Source organism: Hylaeus anthracinus, unplaced genomic scaffold (assembly GCF_026225885.1).
Source record: "Hylaeus anthracinus isolate JK02 unplaced genomic scaffold, UHH_iyHylAnth1.0_haploid 11985, whole genome shotgun sequence".
Classification (NCBI taxonomy): Eukaryota; Metazoa; Arthropoda; class Insecta; order Hymenoptera; family Colletidae; genus Hylaeus; species Hylaeus anthracinus.
The window spans coordinates 7,083,152-7,104,792 of record NW_026534333.1 but is presented as its reverse complement, the minus strand read 5'-3'; the positions used below and the strand labels follow the sequence as shown (position 1 = coordinate 7,104,792).

General features: G+C 32.4%; 4 protein-coding genes across 10 annotated transcripts; 2 read left to right on the top strand and 2 right to left on the bottom strand.

Moving 5' to 3' along the window:
- The first annotated feature begins 18 nt into the window (after positions 1-18).
- Positions 19-6,304, top strand: LOC128887360 (protein-L-histidine N-pros-methyltransferase-like). Of its 2 annotated transcripts, XM_054143179.1 has the most exons (4): positions 20-1,543; positions 1,935-2,322; positions 2,392-2,505; positions 5,972-6,304. In XM_054143179.1, the coding sequence occupies exons 1-3, from the start codon at positions 1,350-1,352 to the stop codon at positions 2,473-2,475; spliced, it is 666 nt and encodes a 221-aa protein (XP_053999154.1). In that variant the 5' UTR covers positions 20-1,349; the 3' UTR covers positions 2,476-2,505; positions 5,972-6,304. The 2 variants fall into 2 exon arrangements, with proteins under 2 accessions (XP_053999155.1, XP_053999154.1); XM_054143180.1 differs by lacking the exon at positions 5,972-6,304 and having other exon boundaries at positions 19-1,543; positions 2,392-2,788.
- LOC128887358 (uncharacterized) lies at positions 2,511-8,843 on the bottom strand. Of its 5 annotated transcripts, XM_054143175.1 has the most exons (8): positions 8,286-8,843; positions 8,071-8,204; positions 7,569-7,811; positions 7,062-7,446; positions 6,582-6,969; positions 6,383-6,505; positions 5,912-6,044; positions 2,511-5,825 (listed from the first exon to the last, which is right to left on the bottom strand). In XM_054143175.1, the coding sequence occupies exons 3-8, from the start codon at positions 7,808-7,810 to the stop codon at positions 5,777-5,779; spliced, it is 1,320 nt and encodes a 439-aa protein (XP_053999150.1). In that variant the 5' UTR covers position 7,811; positions 8,071-8,204; positions 8,286-8,843; the 3' UTR covers positions 2,511-5,776. The 5 variants fall into 5 exon arrangements, with proteins under 5 accessions (XP_053999150.1, XP_053999149.1, XP_053999152.1 ...); XM_054143174.1 differs by lacking the exon at positions 8,071-8,204; XM_054143177.1 differs by lacking the exon at positions 8,071-8,204 and having other exon boundaries at positions 7,569-7,770.
- Positions 8,844-10,376: 1,533 nt separating this feature from the next.
- Positions 10,377-13,505, top strand: LOC128887102 (Golgi to ER traffic protein 4 homolog). 2 transcript variants are annotated; one of them, XM_054142591.1, is made up of 7 exons: positions 10,377-10,555; positions 10,641-10,719; positions 11,098-11,317; positions 11,392-11,530; positions 11,634-11,774; positions 11,868-12,152; positions 12,292-13,505. In XM_054142591.1, the coding sequence occupies exons 1-6, from the start codon at positions 10,392-10,394 to the stop codon at positions 12,115-12,117; spliced, it is 993 nt and encodes a 330-aa protein (XP_053998566.1). In that variant the 5' UTR covers positions 10,377-10,391; the 3' UTR covers positions 12,118-12,152; positions 12,292-13,505. The 2 variants fall into 2 exon arrangements, with proteins under 2 accessions (XP_053998566.1, XP_053998565.1); XM_054142590.1 differs by having other exon boundaries at positions 11,868-13,505.
- A 902-nt stretch (positions 13,506-14,407) lies between these two features.
- Positions 14,408-17,158, bottom strand: LOC128887101 (serine hydroxymethyltransferase). The gene is made up of 6 exons (XM_054142589.1): positions 16,818-17,158; positions 16,097-16,290; positions 15,804-16,015; positions 15,393-15,717; positions 14,817-15,316; positions 14,408-14,729 (listed from the first exon to the last, which is right to left on the bottom strand). The coding sequence occupies exons 1-6, from the start codon at positions 16,989-16,991 to the stop codon at positions 14,563-14,565; spliced, it is 1,572 nt and encodes a 523-aa protein (XP_053998564.1). The 5' UTR covers positions 16,992-17,158; the 3' UTR covers positions 14,408-14,562.
- Positions 17,159-21,641: the final 4,483 nt, after the last annotated feature.

Below are 21,641 nucleotides of genomic sequence, written 5' to 3'. Positions count from 1 at the left end.
CCCCCCCCCCCCCATATCCCTCCCTAAAACCTCTACCCCTCTCCCCGTGTCGGTCCTCTTCTGCTTCTTTGCTTCGCTCTCTGTGTCTCCTGTATCTTTTTCTTTCATCTTCTTCTTCTTCTTCTTCTTCTTCTTCGTCGTCGTCGTCGTCGTCGTCTCGATTTTTTTTATTTTTTTTTATTTTTATTTATTATTCAATGGAGGCCAGGAGGTGCTCGTTAATTGATGGCACCGGCTATGGTCGGACAGGGAAGGGAGAAAACTCGAGGTGGGTCCCCCACCCCCTTCCCTTGAAGAAGAGGACCACGAGACCACCATCGCCTTATTTATAACGCCGGGGGTAACCGAATTCACGATCAAAATGCCGCGTTCCGCGGCATTGATGGATCGCCGCGGCTGTGCACCGCGTCGCGGTATTTTCAAATGGACCCACCCTTTTTCCTCGTCAGGCCCGCCATCGAAAGACTCCCTTCGAGCTGGCAACGAATTCTGCCCCTCATCCTGCGAAACCTTCCATTTCTATGCGCATAGATAAACACCGGTGCTGGGCAAAATATAATCCATGATTACCGCTACCGAGCAATCGGTAACAATCGAATGATTTACTATCATTTATCGAATTATTATTGAAAAGATACCGTGTCCAACGTAACAAACATACGAAACGGTAAAAAATGGTAACAGAAGGTGACAACTCCATCAAAGATTGAATAATCACTAAGTACCCGTTAAATGTAAAAGTTTCGTTACTTGGGAAATAAACTTTTTCATCTCCTCTCTAGTAGACCTGCCAGGTTGGTGGCCCTGACTAACATTTTCAATCTTCCAGATTAGACATTCTATTGTATAAATTTTAATAAACAGCCCTTTTACAATCTGTCTATCTATCTATCTGTATTTGGTTGCTGCCACTTATGAATTTTGAGAGAGAAACTACCCCTATCCTATCTCCGTCTAGGTAAATTCTGCACTTCGGAAAATATTGTGAAACGTTTCGAATAAAAATTTGAAAAGAAACCCATTTTCACTGAATAAAAATATCATGAGTGTACAATAGAATTTTTGAACCAGCTCCGATATAGAGGGTAGTTTCTCTCTTGCACACAGCACCCTGTAGACGCACTCTGTATACACATCTAATACTGACACATTAACGGTACTGCTCGTGTCTTTGAGTGAAATACTTGGGAAAACTTGCAGTTTGAAAGCTAATCGTGTCAAACGGAGTCAACTCTGAATTGATACTTTTCTATTAACCATTGCTGCATGAGGTACAATTGTAGCCAAGGGTTGTAATTTAAGTTCAAACGTAATTAAACAATTTTTGCAGGCTGCTGGGTCGTGGTTCCATGCACGTCTTTTCTTGTGAACAGTTTCAAAAGCTGATGGACGCCAGTGGCTTTTCAGGACCATGGCATTCCTTGGTGGACTTGGGAGCGGGGGACGGTGCCACCACCGCTCACGTTGCTCACCTCTTTGAAAAAGTTTATGCTACGGACATATCAGCTCCGATGAGGTGGGCTCTGACCAAAAGAAAATTTACGTAAGTTTCGTTCCATCTTTGGGTCGTTTGGTTTTCATCTGAACTCAATGCTATTGGGAAATTGGTATTATCGCGTAACGACGCGGCTGTTGATGATGGTACGCCGGTATGCAATGGCTCCGTCGTGCACTAGTACAAGTTTATCGCACCCAATTGATTGGAGTAGAAGTTTACGGTGGTTTTACACCCTGGCTGTCTCTCATCGATACAGACAGCCAGTTGCTTTGCTCGAATTTTAAATAAGTCTCCGTAGGGTACAACGCGCACGTAACGTTTTATAGAAATCCGTTTGGTCTTCTTTTCAAACTATCCCGAACTCCTCCGAACGTACTGTCCCGCGTAACTTAATCGAGGATATTGTTGTGACGCGACCGTCTCTGTTGATTTATAGGGTGCTCGACGTAGAAAAGTGGTACGAAACCGGTCCGTTTAACACCATACTATGTCTGAATTTATTGGACCGATGCGACCGACCAAACACACTCCTGAGACGTTTGAAAAAGTCCCTGGCTCCTGGTGGCAGGCTGATCGTGGCCCTGGTCCTACCCTTCAGCCCTTACGTCGAGTGCGGCGAAAGGAGCGATCACAAACCGTCGGAGTACCTGCCAGTGAAAGGGAACGGTTTGGAAGATCAGATCGCTAGCCTGGTCGACAGAGTTTTCGCACCTTTGGGCTTGAGGTGCCTCGTGTGGAGCAAGCTGCCTTACCTCTGCGAGGGCGATCTCGGCCAGGCGTATTACTTTCTCGACGACGTGGTTTTCGTTTTAGAGGCACAGCCCGTTAGTACACAATCCTGCGAATTTTCAATCGGATACGTTTCGAAAAACTCATAAGCGAGAAGCTTTTAGGACACCTCGCGGTACTTCGCCTCCGAGTGGACGGATACCGCCGAGCCTTGGAACGGACAACGGGGACACGCTAATTGGACATGATCGCGGGAGAGAGAAAGAGATGTAACACAGGCAAGTCACACTTGTAAAAACTTTTTAATGATTGCTGTCATGAATCAGAATTATGCGAGAATACAGAAGAGCAATACTGGCAAGCGACAACGAGCTTAATGTGCAGATACAGCGGTAGCATTGGTGTGTATCGTTATCATTAATTGTCGTCCATTCGCGGACAACGAATGAACAAACGACGGTGCGCATTTTACAACGATCTTACTGTCAAAGTCGGTGCAGAAACTTGTACACGGTTCTCTATGGTATAAATATGGCGCGGAGAGCAATAAAACTCGGAAACGTATTCTGAACGGCTCACGTGCGATCTTACCTCGCAATTGTTTATTGTTTAATTTCCCTCGATACTTGCTTTTTGTACCTTTATCAGACTTGGTTTCCGCGCTCCCTCGTCTTCGTCTCGCGTGTGCGGAGCGTTTCGTCCGACTCGGTCGCTTAAAGTATCGTCGTTGCGCGCTTAGTGGGCGCGAGGAAATGTCTAAGCGAGGTGCAGATTTCTTTTCGACGTGTTTAATATTTCCTTGGACATACTCTTTGAAATTTCAAACTCGTGTTTTTTTTTTTAATATAATATCGAACGTAAGAAAAAAAAAATTCAACTCATCGTAACACTTGTCCCTTAAAAGCAAGCGATACCTTCCTAGATAATTCCTTGCACCACCGGAAGTAACAAAAAAAGTTTTAAGCGATCAAGTGAAGCAAGACACCCAGCACGACGCGATTTAATCATGGATATGCTTAGTTGTGTCGATACTTCGACAGCAAGACAAACGCCGATACGTTTGTATTAGTTTTACATAGCTACTAGAAGAAATAAGTCCATTTAGTTGTTGTAAATACACTTTGGTGTGTAACAGGTAATTGTCGAATTACTTAGGTGATATTGCAGCAGCCTTATATTAAGATATATTAAATAACAAAAACATGGGATACACAGGACTCAAATTTCAGTTATTTAGAAATCAGGTATCCAGTGATGAGATTCTTGCGTTTACATTACTTGTTAAAATTCGATATAATCCAGTCTCTAGATGATGTTTAATTTCAATATAAATTCTAGTAAACTGCTTAAATACCATAATCATAGAACAATAGATTTTTAAAAAATATTAGTAGCCTTGGAACTTGTTATCGTCTCCCCAAGCACACCTGCACATACTCAAACACCTCGTATTAACGAAGAAGCGAGTATATATACTAAAAATAAATGTAGAGCAAAATAATTTCCATTTGGCAGTGACGTATATGCATACGTGAATTAAATCGTCGTGGAAATCTGAGTCCTGTTAACGAGTGATCGACACATTTGCTGCAGACATTGTAAATAAATATACATGCGTTTATAACAGACACATCTCTAGACAGGGTGTTAGAGAGGGTTCAGGACTTAGAGAGCAGATAGCACTCGCTACACCGAGTAAAAAATGTTTGGTCTGTTCGTTGCATTTCATTTCATTTGTTCGTTAATTTTCATGTTTATAAAAAGGTATCCTCTTTTATTTCGATTTGTATCATCGTGTCGCATTAATATTATACTATTTTTACCACGTAAGAAGCAGACAAGTTGTTAGGTTACCAAAACCTAAGTTGACCAATTATTTTTTATTCAGTTTAGACAGTTCTACGTATTCTCCAAGTCTTGGAGATTTTCTCTTAACGCATCCGATACTGCCACATTATTACAAGACCATCCTCGGTAACCACAGACTAAATGAGTGAAAATGTTGATCCTTAGACTGAGTTATCGGTTTCGAATGCGTTAACAACTCTGTGAGAAGATATTTAGACACACTCATACGTAGACATTCACGCATGTCCATATAAAATTTTGCTAATTCTAAGCCGAAACATTATGTTCGTTGAATCCACGTACAAACAATATCCATGCATTCATCGGTTCCCACGCACTCGATTACACAAATTTATTGTTTATATTCAGTAAACGTATAGTCCGTAATTTGATATTATCGAGCAAGAAGGAAACATTTCACCATCGCAGATATGCGTATAACAATCGAGTTTAAAACGACTTTACTTCTACAACGAAAACAAAATGCATTTCATCGAAGGATAATCGATCGAGATGACACATAATAATTTTTTTTTTGTTCATCGCGTAATTTCGCGGTTTGCAGAGGTAATATCGCTCTTAAGTAATATTAGTGCACAGAGAGAGAATTTTGAGCATCAGTGCAAATCTCACTTTAAAACTTTTTTTTTTTTAATAATGTAACTCGTTCTCGTAACACGTACTTGAAAAATATCTATGAATTGACCGATGATTTTTTTTTTACGTGCACACCGCATATCACTGCCCATGGAGCTTATAAATTATTGCAAATCCTAACACTTTTTGCTCTCGTTAGCGAACAATAATAGACATAACAATAATATATGCTTGACTTATTCTTGTAAAGAAACGATAATTCGTTCAATGTAATTTTTAAGAAATTTATATATATATATATATATGTGTATATATTTATAAACATACAAATTGAATATTTCTTTTAACTAGATAACTTTGTCACGACTTTAGTCATGCAAATAAAAACAATATTCCACGGTTACGTGGCAAACATTAGAAGACTATTAAAAAAATTAAATAACGCGAGGTCAAATGATAACAATTATGATTTCTTACTTATACTTCCACATTTAAAGTAACCACAATAATATTTAATTACCAAACATTTAAAACTTGTATATAAGACTATTAGCCTCTATATTTCACTCAATCTTTCAGTGCACACATAAAATTTACCTATATAACTCATAAAGAATTGTTATAATACATTATTAATCAGGTAATCATTGGAACACAAATGGTGAGTTATTAAATCAATATATAATAATAAAATATAAATGCTGTATCGTAATACGTGTAATAAGCAAATTACGTGTTGCGCGGCTGATAATTGAAAATTATCCGACCGTCGTTGCTAAGTAAGCCCCATAGGCAGATTGTACAAATTCGAGAAAGATCATAGGACGAAAATAAAGCTGTTTTAAATCTGAAATAACGGTGTGAATTTCGATTGACTATATATAAATTTTTTTTTTTTTCACTACCCACGTTTATCACAGTCCACGCATGACTCATTTTGTCTCATTTTAGTATTCTGAGGTCCTAAACGCCAACAACATTTGAGCAATCCTTCGGGTTGTTTAAATACAAAACACCCATCTAACCCATAAACACCACATGACTAGAACATCATAGAGCGCAAAGACGAAACTTGGTCTAACACTTAAAAAGCGAAGACATCGTTTAGTCTAGCTTGCGTTGTTCGCACAACTCTTCTAAACCTCCAGTCTTTCTGCATAAAAATTATAACTCTTTATTTGATATCTCTAGTCATGTAACGAGGGTATACTTACAATATAAACCATAAGAAATACTTACAATGATGGGAGATAAGGAGTACCCGTATGATCTAATCGATGCTTATCTTCATTTTTCCAGCTTGACACGGGAATATGTGGAGGTGGCAGGAAACTTCTTAATGACTGCACAAGCTGTATGGTATCGACTAACGCTATAACAAATAAATATGCATTTCAGTGATATTGTTAACAAAGAAAGATAAGGAAAATACTATATAATTGCGAAAATAGTATTAATACTTGACAATAGCACGCATCGATGCGATATCGTGCAATATGTAATTATTATAATTTGTAAAATGACTTTACATGATATAAACATGATATTAAACATTTTTTTGAAAAATAAACTTCATTTTTGCAATAACGGTGTTCGAAAAATAGTGATTTGTATTTAAATTAACAACCGTGTTATTAATTCGGACAGTACTACGAGTATATTTTCCAAATGTAATATTAAGGAATAGACATAAATTATGTATTTCATTACTTTTTTGCAAAGCTTCTGATTGTTTTCCATATGGTTTGCACATTGCAGGACGAACACAAGCCTTCATTCTTGCCATATTCTTCATAACCTCAGCAAAAGCCCTTACTATTTTCTCTTGTCCACCTAGAAAGTAATAAGATTTGCTCATTATATAGAAATTCGAGTTTATATCTTGAAGATTATGCGACCTATCAACAACCTTCTGAATTTGAAGAAGAGCGAGATCCTTTTTCGTTTTCCAATGGCCATGCTCCATTATGCAATGCTAACAGATCCTTATTTGCATTTCCTATTCCTTGTAGATTCCCTAAACCAAGTCCACCAAGATTGTCCAAATTATCCAAATTTGTTCTTAAAAAATCTGTTAATTTATGATCAGACATGGAAATTGTAGGTACTAAAGATTCGTAATGCTGCTTCCCAGTTGTTACTTTTTTTTCTTGCGACACGGGCCGATGCGGAATATTTAACGATGGACGGCTTGGAGGACGTTGAAGATTCATTTGGTTTCCAGCACCTCTAATTTCTGACAAATCTGCTTGAGATCCTCCTCCCATATGAGTATTTGGATTAGCACCGCTTAAACTCTACAATAGGGATCAACAATATTATTAACAAAAACAAAGATACAGGAAAATTATAAATGCATATAAATTAATATTAATATACTACTGCTTACTGCTTGAAAATCTGTATTGTGAGGGAAGCTACTACGTAAAAGAGATGCTGTTGTTTCGTTATCCTGAATATAAGTTGGCGCCATGTGTCCCATTTTTTGTGTTAATTCCAATTGATTTTTGTAATAACGGCAAGCAGGATTTGGACAGTTTTGTACCACCTCGATTATAAATTCCTTTTCCATACCAAAACATTCACGCCCAATTGTGTAAGATTCCATAACAGCTCTAACCGTGCCTTCTAAGCCTAAATGTAGACCATGTGGACCATTCATGTGCTTCAACATCACAGCATTTGCGAAATGTTCGTATGGTAATATTATTTTCCCATTTTCTCTAAGGACTAGTCTTCCCTGAGAGTCCAAAGCTATTCTTGACGCCATCATCCTATTTATACATTAGAATGCATATAGTGAAAACATCAGAGAACTTTATACAAAAGAATATATACTTTGCATGAAAGTAAGATAATTCTTTTTATACATATATTTAAAACAGTGCATTCTTACTGCAAATAAGCAGCACTTGGGATCATAGATGCATCCTTGAATTCGGAAAAACATTGCAGGAGTTCTATGCTCGGATTCCAACCTTTATTTTGAAGATAGGCTTGTAATAACATATACATCTTCTCGGTAACATAACCAGCGCTACTCGGTGTACCAGGATAACCAGAACCTCCACCGGGTGGTCCCATTTCGGTTTGCATACCTTTGGCAACAATGTTTTTCATAGTTTCTGCCAAGTCCATTCTGTACAAATGGAACCATCTACTTTAAAACTCTTTATGTACAAAAACAAACTATCATCTCTCAAAATTGAGGAAATCAAAACATATGTAGTAAAGAAGATCAAAATTAATAAATGATCAGGTAAATTACACAAAAAAAAAAATTAATACAATTCGTTGCCGATTCGTAATTACAAAATTTCATAATCTGTGTAATTAACTCACACGAAAACAATTTACAAAAAAAAAAAGAAACAAATTAAAATGTACAGTAGCCGTACCGATGCTAATTGACACACGTAATAAGAAAGGGTCAGGAAAATGCATGTAGGTTGCCAGGGTAGCAAGCTTGACATTTTAAAAATCCATGCATATTCGAATCCTCCGGCCATTGTTATTTTCGAGATGAAGACGTCTAAAGAAACGATAAAAAAACACTGATGCGAGCCACCGCCCCCCTTTAAAAGCGGGGGGAATGAACGTTTTGGACACTCACCCCGTACCGAGCACAATTCTCACTCACTCGAAGTGCAACCGGGAACGCTACAGGGCCCGTTTATCACCCTAATCGCCGCTACTTGGCATACCCTCATTAATGATGATTCTTCTCACATTTGCAAATAACATAAATCGCGATAATTATTTCCGCAAGGATTGTTGCGTCGCCGGCCGCCAGGGGCGCATCACCTTCGCAATTTTTAGCGTATCCGCTCCGTCGCGTATGTATGCATCCACAACTTACGGCACTCCGGCGCTTACGCGACGCCACTTTGCGCATTTATCAATATTGCTTTTACTTTCCCGGCTGTTGAATACAACAGAGGCCAAGTATTGCTATCGATCAAAATTTCACCCATCCCTGGGATTTTGCTTTCCCCGGATATTCCGAGCTACCCTCGGTTTTGAAAATATAAAAAAAAGTAACTTCTACGCGTGTAAAGCATCGAAGCTGATCGATGTCATTCAAAATCTTCAAAAAAAGAAAAAAAAACTTACAATTAGTCTTCTTCTTTTTTTTTTGTTTTAAATTCGTAGCATTCCACCAGCTACAAAAGAATGTTTTCATCGAATCAAACAAAACGTACATACTTAATTACGTGTTACGATTTAAATTTCATACTACTTAACTTAATTTACATATATTTTATTACGCTTATTTTAATTCCTATGGTATTCGAATTATACAATTTTTTTATACTACCATTCGGCGACACAGATTTTTTCTACGCGGAGAGACAGCGAAGATGAGTAAAATGTATTTAAACAAATATTTAAACGACGAACGTCTTACTAATTTCAATTTTATTTAAGAAATAAAAGATAACTCATTGTATTAAATGTTATTGATAATGGAGAAATGTACATGTACTTATCATTTTTAAATATTACATTGTATAATATTAAGTATATTTGCAGAAATATGATAAAATAACTTTACATTTAAAAATAGACGTTGTAAAAGAAGGGAAAGTATGTTTAAATATTTCTTAAACTAGGCGGGCACTTGTGAGTTTAGCATTTTTTATCGAGTTAATAGCCATCTAGCGGTGAACAGGCCGAACTAATTTTCGGAGTTTGGTCACTGCCTCTATCAGGAAAACGCTCAAGTTTGTCCTCGATAGTTCCTTTTACACCGCTAGATGGCGCTCTTAGATGGTAATTACCGACATGATGGTAATGTACCGATTGTTGTCGGTAAGAAAGAGTGTAAATGGCGCCATTTGTTTGTCCTCGAATAGTTCCATTTTTTACCCCCAGATGGCGCCATTAATGCTAATTTAAAATACCGACGTTACAGTTTTATATGTTTTCTACTTCTTAACGATAACAAATAGAATTCTGAATGTATTTTATCTTTTACTGAAGCATTAGTAGTACAAGAAATAATACGCATGATGAATTCACTCCTATCTATAAAGTAAGAGTAATGGTAAATGGCCAGAAAAATGGAATTTGTAGTATCGACGGTATTTTTATCGGCAGAACCCCTAAACTACAAAAGGGTTTCCGCTTTTGCCGCAATTGGCGCCACTAATGTTTATACATTCTATAGACAATTTGCATATCCTCTTTTTATTTAAATGTATAGATGATGGGAATAATTGCTGCATTTTAATGGATCTTTACAACTGTAATTATTGATGTCTGCGAATAATGTCAAACTTCATATCTAGGAAGCATGAAAAATCATAACTTATAGCATAATATGTAAACAATTTAACTCATACTGTTATTCTGAAAGTCATGCATGTCTTACGATCTTGTTAGTCTAAAGAATAAATAAACAACAAAGTATTTAAAAGGAATTTTCATTTCCAAATTGCATACAAGTATAATTCCTAAATTTTCGGAACAAGTTAACTCGTCTTGCCCACTGCAAAAGTATTTAGATACATTTAATTCTTTTAAATTCATTAGTATAAGAACTATCGTATATTTGTGAGATCTGCAAATCATGTACTCATTCAGACTCGTGATTCGTATGGTCTACTAGTACAATCCTTGCAATATGCGACTTATTATATGTTAATATCCTTTTATACATGCGTATGTGAAGTTTTAACTTCGTGAAAGATTCAAATTTAAATTGCTCGTAAAGGCAATGATACCAATTACACAAGCGGAAAAGAGAAATATTCCAAAGAGCGTAAACATGGCCTCGCCTGACAATCACGGTGTTCAGCGAGTTTTAGCAAAATTACAGGCGTCCATAAATTCAGGAAATTATTATGAAGCTCATCAAATGTATAGAACTTTATATTTTAGGTGAGCGTAGAATCTAATTAATCAACATCGTCAAAAAATGATTTTAGTGCGATCGTCGATATCATTGCTTAACCTCTTCTTCCAGATATGTTGTACAGAAAAAGTATTCGGAAGTCTTGGAATTACTATACCATGGTTCTACCCTTTTATTACAACACGAACAAGTATGTAACGGACTTTAACAACGTTACTACAGTAAATTTTTATCTATATTTTGCTAAAGGAAACACTTTTATACTGACGTCATATTATTTATTTTCAAGTGTTATTTACAAATTTCCTTCTTGAACGGTCTATATTTAAAATTTATTATTAGTGATCGTTGGATACTGTGTATACTGCAATTATTTTTATTAGAAGGATTATAAAGAGATTCAAATCCATTTCCTATAAAAGCATCTAGAATATTCCAAGAGTTAATAAATCATACCATGTGTTTTGTATTAATTATTAGCAGAGTATAGTAATTTATTACATGGTAATCTGCATCTATATGTACAATAGCTATATTAAAATAAATAATTTACTACATCATATTCCAGCATGCTAGTGGAGCTGACCTAGGAATTTTATTTGTAAAAGTCTTAATGCAATCAATGACAGAACCATCTCAAGCCTATTTTGAAAAAATTACAAACTTATTTAGTTTAATGAGTCCCTCATTGCCTGAGAGATTTACATTTGTGCAATCTGCTATTGCATGGAGTATGAAGGCGGACAACTCTGATTTACATAAAATGGTAGCACAAGTATATTGGAGAGGTAATCGATTTAATAAAAAAGATATATCGATGATTTAGTTCTTGCTGATAACATATTGCAAATTTTTCTCTTAGAAAAAGACTATATAATGGCAAAACATCATTTCATACGTAGTAAAGATGGTTCTGGATGTGCTGCGATGCTTGTTGAATTACACGAACAACGTGGTTATACAAATGAAGTAGACCTTTTTATAGCCCAAATAGTTTTCCAGTAAGCATGTTTTATTAATCTACCTATTCAAATAAAGTTTATAAATATTTAAAATATTATATAAAATGTATACAATTTGTATAATGATATAAATTTTTTGCAGATACCTCTGTTTAAAAAATAAAGCAACCGCACAGGAAGTTTTCAATTCTTATACTTCGCAACATCCAAAAATAAACAGCGGCCCTCCATATATTCTTCCTTTGTTGAATTTTTTATTTTTTTTATTAAAAGTAATTGATAGGTAAGTTGGAATTATTTATTTATGTAATACATAGGAACACTTAATTTATACCAATTCTGTATACATATATGTAATACAATACATATTTTTCAGTGGTGAACTCGTCGTATTTACAGTACTTCGTGAACAATATCAAGTGTCTTTAAATAGAGATCCATCTTATCAAGAGCGCTTAGACACAATAGGGCAATTGTTTTTCAATATTCCATCCTCACGTCCTTCTCGGCAAGGAATTTTTCGTTATCTTGTACAATCTATTCTTAATGATCATGGAAACGAAGACTTCGATGATGAACAAAGAAATACAGCATCAACCTCGTATACAACACACGATCTGGACTAATTAAAGGTTGCACATCATCGTGCAAAGTAATACAAGTAAATAATGAACTTATATGCATATATATACGTACACATGTATCAGTCTCACATATTTTCAAAAAATCCATTATGCTATTATTTCAAATTTTCAAAAGAATAGTGAATTGAAATTAACTTTTTTAAATAACTTGTATAGATAAAATGATTTAAAATAAAAATATGTGGGATACATTACCAAAGGAGTTTTTCAAAGTTTGAAAGTTGTATATTTCGAATAATTCGCATAAATTCACTCTTCAAAGATTATCATGGAAAGAGGCATTTTAAAAAGGTAACGAAAGCAAGATTTAATACCATTATACTGAAATTTACTCATTACATTTGAATCACGTAAATAGATTCCTTGAACTTAAACTTTGAACAAGATCCTTGTAGTAGTTACGATCCGTATATCATACATATATTTAAAAACAAACGTGTATTTGAGTGTAATTGCTAAAACGAAGATTTATTTTATATAAACTTAATCGTGTGACAAATAAACCTGATATATATATATACTTACAGTTTCAGAAAAAGAGTGATTAATAATACTACTTGTTGGTAAATTATTAAATGAATTAAAGCGATTTGAACATAAGTAAATTTCATAGCAACAGGCAAAATATTTATTTATTCAACTCTGTATTAATGTAAACAAGATTGTTTAAAATTTCAGTAGAAAAGTACTTAACATATTTAGTTACGAAAATTAAATTGCCATTATTCTGTAACAAAGCACTTTGCAGTACTAATAAGAATAATATTTTATTGCTGTGCATTGAATAAAAAAAAAAGTACGGGACAAATATGATTATAAATATAGACTTATAATAAGTATATACATATATATACTAGACATATATGTATGTATAGACATATGTTGTATATGTGTCTATATGTATCCATATAAAAGTACACATGTGTACACAGAATATCCTTTCATTATGGGTATAGAAGCTTATTTTTACATAATTTATAAATACAGTAAATATTGTGCAAATATACAACGTTCAAAATATAAAAATTTATACAATTTCAATAGTAGGAACGATTTCCCTTCAAAGGGAAATATTTGTGTTTATAAAATTCAGGCATTTCATATAATATATTGACAAGAATAATATGTGAAATTACTTAATTTTTCATAAATTATTTGAAAAAGGTATTAGAGAATTATAGAATTGATTTATAAAGATCATGTACTGACGCTAATATGTGTGGTCACATTTTTGCTCCAAAAGCTTTTCACAATGAGGTAATGAGGAAATCCAAGTGTAAAATATTTGGATAATTAGTATATAAATATTATATACAGTCCAATAGTCAAAGTAAAATAATGTACAAATAAAAGATTCATATTATCTATAATGATTCAACAATCTTTATTTCAAATTTCCTTTGACAAGACTATGAATGAACGTATTCGCACCTCATTAAAAATTATTTTATTAAGAATAATCAACTGAATAAATGATATAAACATTACTTAATTCGAATCGGCCATTATGTTCCTACTTAAAATCCGTTTCTATTATTCAACAACAGGATCCATGATATTACTGTCTACAAATTAATTATAAATTATAGTGCGTTGTTAAATCTTTACTAATGTTGATATTAATAAGTTATTATATGTAATTAATTTATATCATAATTCTTGTGAAATATTAATTACCAACATGCTAATGATTCTCAATTACAAAACAAAAACATAGTTTTACATTAAAAAAACCGTACGGAAATAAAATATACAATAATGTAATATAGTTGACTATGAAATTAATATTTATTGATAAAACAATACAATTAATATTTCATTTAGCAATGTTAAGCAACGAATAACAGTGAAAATATTTAAATGTTGATAATTAATCCAGTACTATTTAGAATTTAAAAAAAAGATACAATAATTCAATTATGAATTACTACAAATCCTTTCTAAATATGCAATAATGTAGGAAAGAAGTAAAAAGTTAAAATATTTGTTTGTATAATGAAAATGTATTTAAAAAGTTTTTAACATTTTTGTTAGTAGCACTTTGTACAAATAAACTATGTCTAAAGGTAAAAATTCGACACATGTATAAAAAAAAAACATCTACATGCAGTTGCAATAATAAATGTAAAAGTTTTGGAAAATTTGGAATAAAAAGATTACGAAATCTATTACAATAGATGTAAACAGTGCAATATTATAATCCAGATAATACTTTTAAAATGTAATTAAATAGTTTTGTGTATTTAATTTCCTGAAGTATTCAAACACATATCCATATATACATCTGTATTCCTTGTCAAATAGTCGATAACAAAACTAATATGGTATTTCTGATCATTTTAGAAAATTGTCCATGAATAAATGTCGCGATGTACATAATTGATGTACGTACGTTTGTATAACAAAAAAAAAATATAATGTATATTGTCAGTATGTATCATAACCTGGCATGAAAAATTGTCTAGAGAAAGTTTCCACCTCTTCTTTTAATGCTGCCACTTTTAGTTTAATATCAGCATCGGTACTCAACACCCTCTTATAATCAACAAGCTTTGGACCAGAAATTTTAGATATTTCCTTAGCAAGTAATAAACCTGAAACACATTTAAAATATTCATTACAATACTTTCCAAACATTACTTTTACTTATACTGCAATCAATTATCTTAATTTCGATATACCTCTGTGTATAAAATCAACAACTTTATCGATATCTTCTTCGATTAAACCACGAGTAGTTAGCGCCGGTGTACCGAGTCTAATACCGCTAGGATTCAATGCGCTTTTATCGCCTGGTACTGTATTTTTATTACAGGCAATAGAAATATCTTCCAAAATCTTTTCTGCTTTAGCTCCTGTAATACCCGTAGACCGTAAATCTACTAATAACATATGTACATCAGTACCGTCAGTACTGATTTTATAGCCACGTTCTTGGAGTCTTGAACATAACCTCTTTGCATTAGCAACTATTTGTTTCTGATATTTAAGAAATTCTGATGATTTAACTTGTTTCATTGTTGTAGCAATCCCTGCGATTGCATGATTATGGGGTCCACCTTGTAATCCTGGAAAGACTGCCTGATTGATTTTACTTTCTATGTCATACATAATTTTCTGTCCATCTTTCCCAATACATCTAACGCCCTTACGGAAGAAGATAACTCCAGCTCGGGGTCCCCTAAAAATTAAGAAATAAAGTATTACTTCCAGTTTGCATAAAAATGAATAAATGCGCTATACCTATCTACAATTACCTTAAAGTTTTATGAGTAGTAGTCGATACGACATCACTGTACTCGAATGGACTCGGAATCACTCCAGCAGCAACCAATCCAGATATATGAGCCATGTCACTAACTAGATAGGCATTATTTTCATCTGCTATTTCTCTAAATCGCTTATAATCTAAGCATCTGCTATAGCAAGATACACCTGCTATTATAATTTTAGGCTTAAATAATCTTGATGTTTCAGCTAATTTATCATAATCGATTAAACCAGTTTCAGTATTGACCTTATATGGCATTGATTCAAAAAATATTGATGTTGCAGAAATTTTTTTGTTCGCTGTAAAGAAGCCTACAAAATGCATAAAACAATTTGTAAGTTCATAACATATTAATTCATAATATTTTAATATATTTGTATGAAAAAGTTAATATTACCATGAGTAAGATGTCCTCCATCAGGAAGGTCTAATCCCATTATACGTCCATGAGGCTCGATTAAACCTGTATATACAGCAAAATTAGCTGGGCTGCCTGAGTATGGTTGTACATTACAACCCCATTCCTCTGGATTTAAATTAAATGCTTCTAGAGAACGTTTTTGTGCCAGTAATTCTATTTCATCGATGTATTCATTTCCTCCGTAATACCTAAATAAAAATGTAATGATCAATGTAAGTACATTGTTAATTTAAAAACAGTATTAAATAATAAGATGTAAAAAAATGAACCTTTGACCAGGAAGACCTTCACTGTATTTATTGTGAAGACAAGAACTCAAACATTGAAGTACACTAAGAGATGTAAAATTCTCACTAGCAATCATCTCAAGACCTGACATTTGTCTCTTCTTCTCCTTTTCCATCAATTCGAAAAGTTCTGGGTCTGTCTCCCACAGGTTCTTTTGGATTAAACTTGGCATATTCTATATAAAAAATAATACTTTTCAAATTACCGTGAAACATTTACATGGTTAAATAATAATAAATAAATTTATTTTAATATAATCAATCTATTTATCATTTAAATAATACATTCATCTACTAATTGTAAAGCGATTTATACTTATTCTTCTCACAAAAGATTCGAATGCTTTTAATCTATGACCCCACGCGTAGTGTCATGATACGGGGTTTGTTTATCAAGAAGTATACATTCCATGTATATCAAGTATACGCAGAAATTTTTGTTTTGTTAGTATACGTATATAAATAAGTCATAAATAAAAATTCTTGAATGCGATTTATTGTTGTTATTCATTTATATAAATGCTTTAATTAATAAATCATGATATTTAAATGAACGAAATAGCACGTTTTAAGAAAAATGATGTAATAGAAGATATCTGAATTCACTTGTCAGATGAAGAATTATAATTAGAAACTATTCTTAAGAAATTCTCCGTTATACAAACGCAGTTAATTAATCAGGACTTCATTTAAATTCACTTACGAGTTTAGGCGTGCAACATGTGGCCGTAAAATGAACGTTACGATTTGAAACTCGTAAGACTGCTGACGCGTGTCCTTGAATAACACGATCTTTTATGCGTCGCGCTTGACTGATGAAGAGGTCTTCGGCCAATTGTAAGCCGCGTTGATTTAAATTCATCCAGTTTCGTATCATGGTTAACTGTTTTCTAATTTATATGCGCGCAACAACTTATTAAGTGCGTAATGAGGTATTACGTATCTCAAACGTTCTGTAAATTCAGCGTGATCGTATATTCAACATGTTCGATTCACTCCAGATCACCCTGTGTAACCCCTTTCTTCAACTTGATAGTACAGTTTGGATTTTTAATATTTTTGAGCTCACAGGATAGTTTGGAAAGAAAAACGTAACATATATCTTAATCATAACTAATTACAGTAACACGATAATAAGGTTTCGTATCTGTTTCGTGTAAACAATGGTTACTTTAACAGCCTGTGATAAGCCAGTTTATTATTTTAATATCTTCGACACTTTGACTTGATAAAAGATATTCAAATATTTATTAATTATAGTAACAAGCTTAAAAATTATATCAAATCATCTATTGCTAATCATTCGCAGCATTGTGTAGCCGGTTCACTGCACAGTAGTAGTAGTTTAACCTAAAAAGCAGTGTTTCTCAAACTGGTGCTAGCAATCTATCAAAAGGAAAAAAAGTAAGTTGTTCGATTTTTTCACAACAATGAATTTCATTTGAATACCAAGTAATAAAGATTTATTAATGCCTTTCAATAAAAAGTACTAAAGAAATAATTATTAAAGTGGTGTGTGCGAAAATAAAGTTTGAGAGACATTGAAAGAAAATTTTTTAATTGATGGCGCTGCGAAGCATGAACACGTGATAAACGTTGTTTTCAAATTTGATTATTGTCTCATTATAATATTAAAACACACTCGAATAATTTGTAAAGTTCAGAAAACACTTGATAATTCTTAGAGACAATAATACGATTGCGTTCGTTGTTTATTTTGGAACGTGTATTCTATAAGTAAATGTATAAGTAAACAATCACTGTATTCAATCTTACACTATCAAGTATAAATATTAGTTAATATAAAAGAACACTCACGTTTAATTTAAATTTAAATTTATCAACTCACACAAATTTCGACAATAATTTTCAATGAAGAAAAGATTGAAATTTCAACTTTAAATTTGACAATGTTTCATTCGAATGTCATTTTTAGCTTAAAATACTGAAATTTAATACTAACAGCTGTTATTAGTAATCAAACTTCCTATTGTGATACGCTTTCGAGAGAAACTACATATTTGTCCTCGTTGTATTTCAATATTTTATCGATTTAATTAAGATGTTCCTAACGTTATCATTACACGCTGGTGTCTTACACCCTCAGAATGTAACTTACTAATGCTTACTAATTACTACAATATTTTTACTAATAACAAGCGACTGCAACTGAAACTGCACTGTTTTGAAAGTAGTTCACAATCGATCTACTACAACTTTCTTTAGTTACGTACGATTCGTATGAATCTGTTTATTTGTTCGTATCACATTTCTCTCCGATTAAGCCAGTCGACACTTTTATCAAGACCTTTTTGAATGGATTTTCTTATCATATTAAAAAAAAATGTCCAATACTTCCGAAACGCCTGATGTCGCCTCCTTTATTTTCCTTTGTTAACCTTGAAAAATTTACTTTATAAGAGAGCACTTTCTTGTTAAAGAAGTTTATAAGATATCTGTATTAAATTACATGGTACATATGTTTTGTTTATATAATTTTTGATACGGTTGCGATATTTAGCAATATGTGATAGGAGATAACCAGCGCAGAATAGGGTCAAAACAAAATGTAGAAGAAACAACTTGCTAAATATATTTCCTTTACTCGTCAATAACAAAGTCTTAACAAATAACTGGAATTTTATGTACTGTATTTATTGTTATCATTTCCTGAATGATATTATTAATTATTATTTTTTAGCACGACATTGTTATCGTAAAAATAGTAAAACTATATATATAACTATTATTTTCGAATAAAAGTAGAACATCGAGTACGATTCTATTTTTACTTCGTAATAAAAATGAAATATTAAAATACTAATTTTAAATGAGCAAAGTAAAAAAGAGAAACGAAACAAATGCACACAAGTTAAATAAAGCTTTGCAATCAAAGTGGCAAAGAATTTCTGGCAAATTTATTTAAAAAGATACATGATAGCACAGCAAGATTCGCAGGCACGGTGGCCAGAAATTGTGACTCCTACAAAATATAGACTTTTTCCTGAATATTTTTTTCAGAAACAATTTTTATAAATATTGTTTAAATGCAACAACATAGCAGTTGGTGTCTGTGGTTTATTTGCAAGATACTGGAATTCCATTCTACTGCAAGTGGTTTACAATTTTCTGGGTACTGTACATCACATAATAATAAGTGATGTTTATATAAACTACTATCTAATTAAACATTACAAATTATTGATATTACTTTTTTTTTCTAAAACAAATCTTATTACATAATTTAGGAAAACCAATTAGATTTGTGAAAAGTATCTACACATTTTAAAGTTATTAGGTATCATTTTCGTATTTTATTGTGCTTAATATATGATGAATGCCAAGGTTCTGTCAACGTATTGATCATTGCGGATAAAAACACGTTTATAGCAAACAAAATATGGGTAGATTATTTAATAACGAATTTGAATAAAATAAATAACAAATAATTTTGATAATTACTTTGTAAAGAAATGTTAAATTTTATGCTATTACCATATTTAATATTACTTAAACAGGAAACCGTTTCACTTATGTGTAATATTTATATACAACATTTTTATCTAGGAATAAGGGTGTTGGACAAGATAAAATCCTATTCAAATGTTACAGTTATAAAATATTAAGTTTTTATAATACCTTAATATGATTTGTTAATGAAGTTTATAAAATATCACTGCTGTAACTCGATATCTTCGTATGTTCTCTCAAATAATGTTTTCTATTAACTATTCTAACATCTAATACTGTTAGAACTCTTTAAGAATGTAATATTAAAAAAAATATATATATATTAATGAAAATTCAAATACATAAAATAGAATTACTCGCGCTAAACAAAACATCAGTCAGAATGATAAAATATCGGTTTTTTTTTTCATTTTATTATCAATTATTTCTTTTATGCATATCTGCTATGCAGTTTGCTTTTATTTGCTTAGAAAAAAACTACTGAAAACTTATAGTTCAAATTTACAATCGCAATTGAGCAGCTGCTACAAAGTTAGCTGTACAAAAACACAGAAACACGCTACAACTAATTACAAGCATTATGTATCAGAAGTACGTCCTGTTGCGAATCATTTAATACATATGCGTCTGATACTTTCATTTTTTAGTATAGTACAATAACTTAAACAACTCTTCCAATAAACTTCTTTATGATTTCGTGCAAAAAATACACAGTTACTGATAATATCATCATAAGTATTCATACTAGCTTCAACTTCAAGATCATCGTCATTATTGGTATTGATCAAGGAACGTAGTAACGAAATATATGTATACAATTTATATATATATAACATATAACATATATATATATATATATATATATATATATATGAATATGTATATATAAACAACAAAATGTAATCCATATTTTCAGAGTTTCCAAGATAACATATATGATCGTAATTTCCTTCGAACGAAGGCTGTCATTTTCATGTGTGAATTAACAAAAACATTCTGTCTAATGTGGTGTTTTGTCTTTACATCTTAATAAAAATGCAGTCAGGAACATCCGCAATTAGTTCAATATCGTTAAAAAAATGTCAATTTTCAGTATGTAAAAAATACCTCAGTACACTGAGTGTCTTAAAATCTGAAAATTTTCATTAGTTCTACTTTTTACACAAATATTTTCATTGAGAAAATATTATCCATTATACTGCAGAATATAAATTTTGAAAACAGAAGTAACTAGTAATAAGTTGGGTGTACAACAGCATAATGTTTGAAACATGCACATAATTTAAATCACGGTTGTATGTAGTCAAACAACTACTATACACAGACGTTTAGATTTTTTACAAAGTATTGTAACACATCCTCATAACTAGTATATCCAGCTTTCATAACTGTCACTGTACGTCGCATAAGATTCTTATGTATTGTTCATTTATAGTAATGTTCGCCAATCTTGGAATGCGCTCAAGAAACGTAATATATCGCGAAACACGATAATTCTTTCACAGTATTAGAACTATATTTGACATATTTCTTTAAATTATACACTTAATATTGATATAAATTATCGTTTCGATTGAGTTGCAGCAATTTATTACCCTAACCGACTAACAGTTAATTCGACTGAATTAAATTTGTTAACTTGACATATTTTACGTTTTGTTGTAAATTTTAAAACCATCATTCTTTTTTATAATTGTGACAAACTAGTCTCTACAAAAAAAAAAACTTTATTTATTAAATAAATGAAATAAATTGCTCCATCTTCGTCCATTTAATAACATTCTTAGGTATTTCGGGGCTACGTAGTTTGAACGCCTCTTGAAGAAAGACTTTAATCACAGTTAAGGCAGGAGAAACATTGAATAATGTAAGATTCATAAATAATAGGAGATCTCGTATAATATCGTGGCAAGTCTTCACGCAAAAAATATTCAGAAGTAGATTCGAAATATGTGATGAATTAAAAATGAAGAAAAGACTGTAGAATATTAACTAATAAAAAAAAAGCTTAAGATAACGATAAACATGAAATCGTGAAATGATTTTTCTTTTTAAA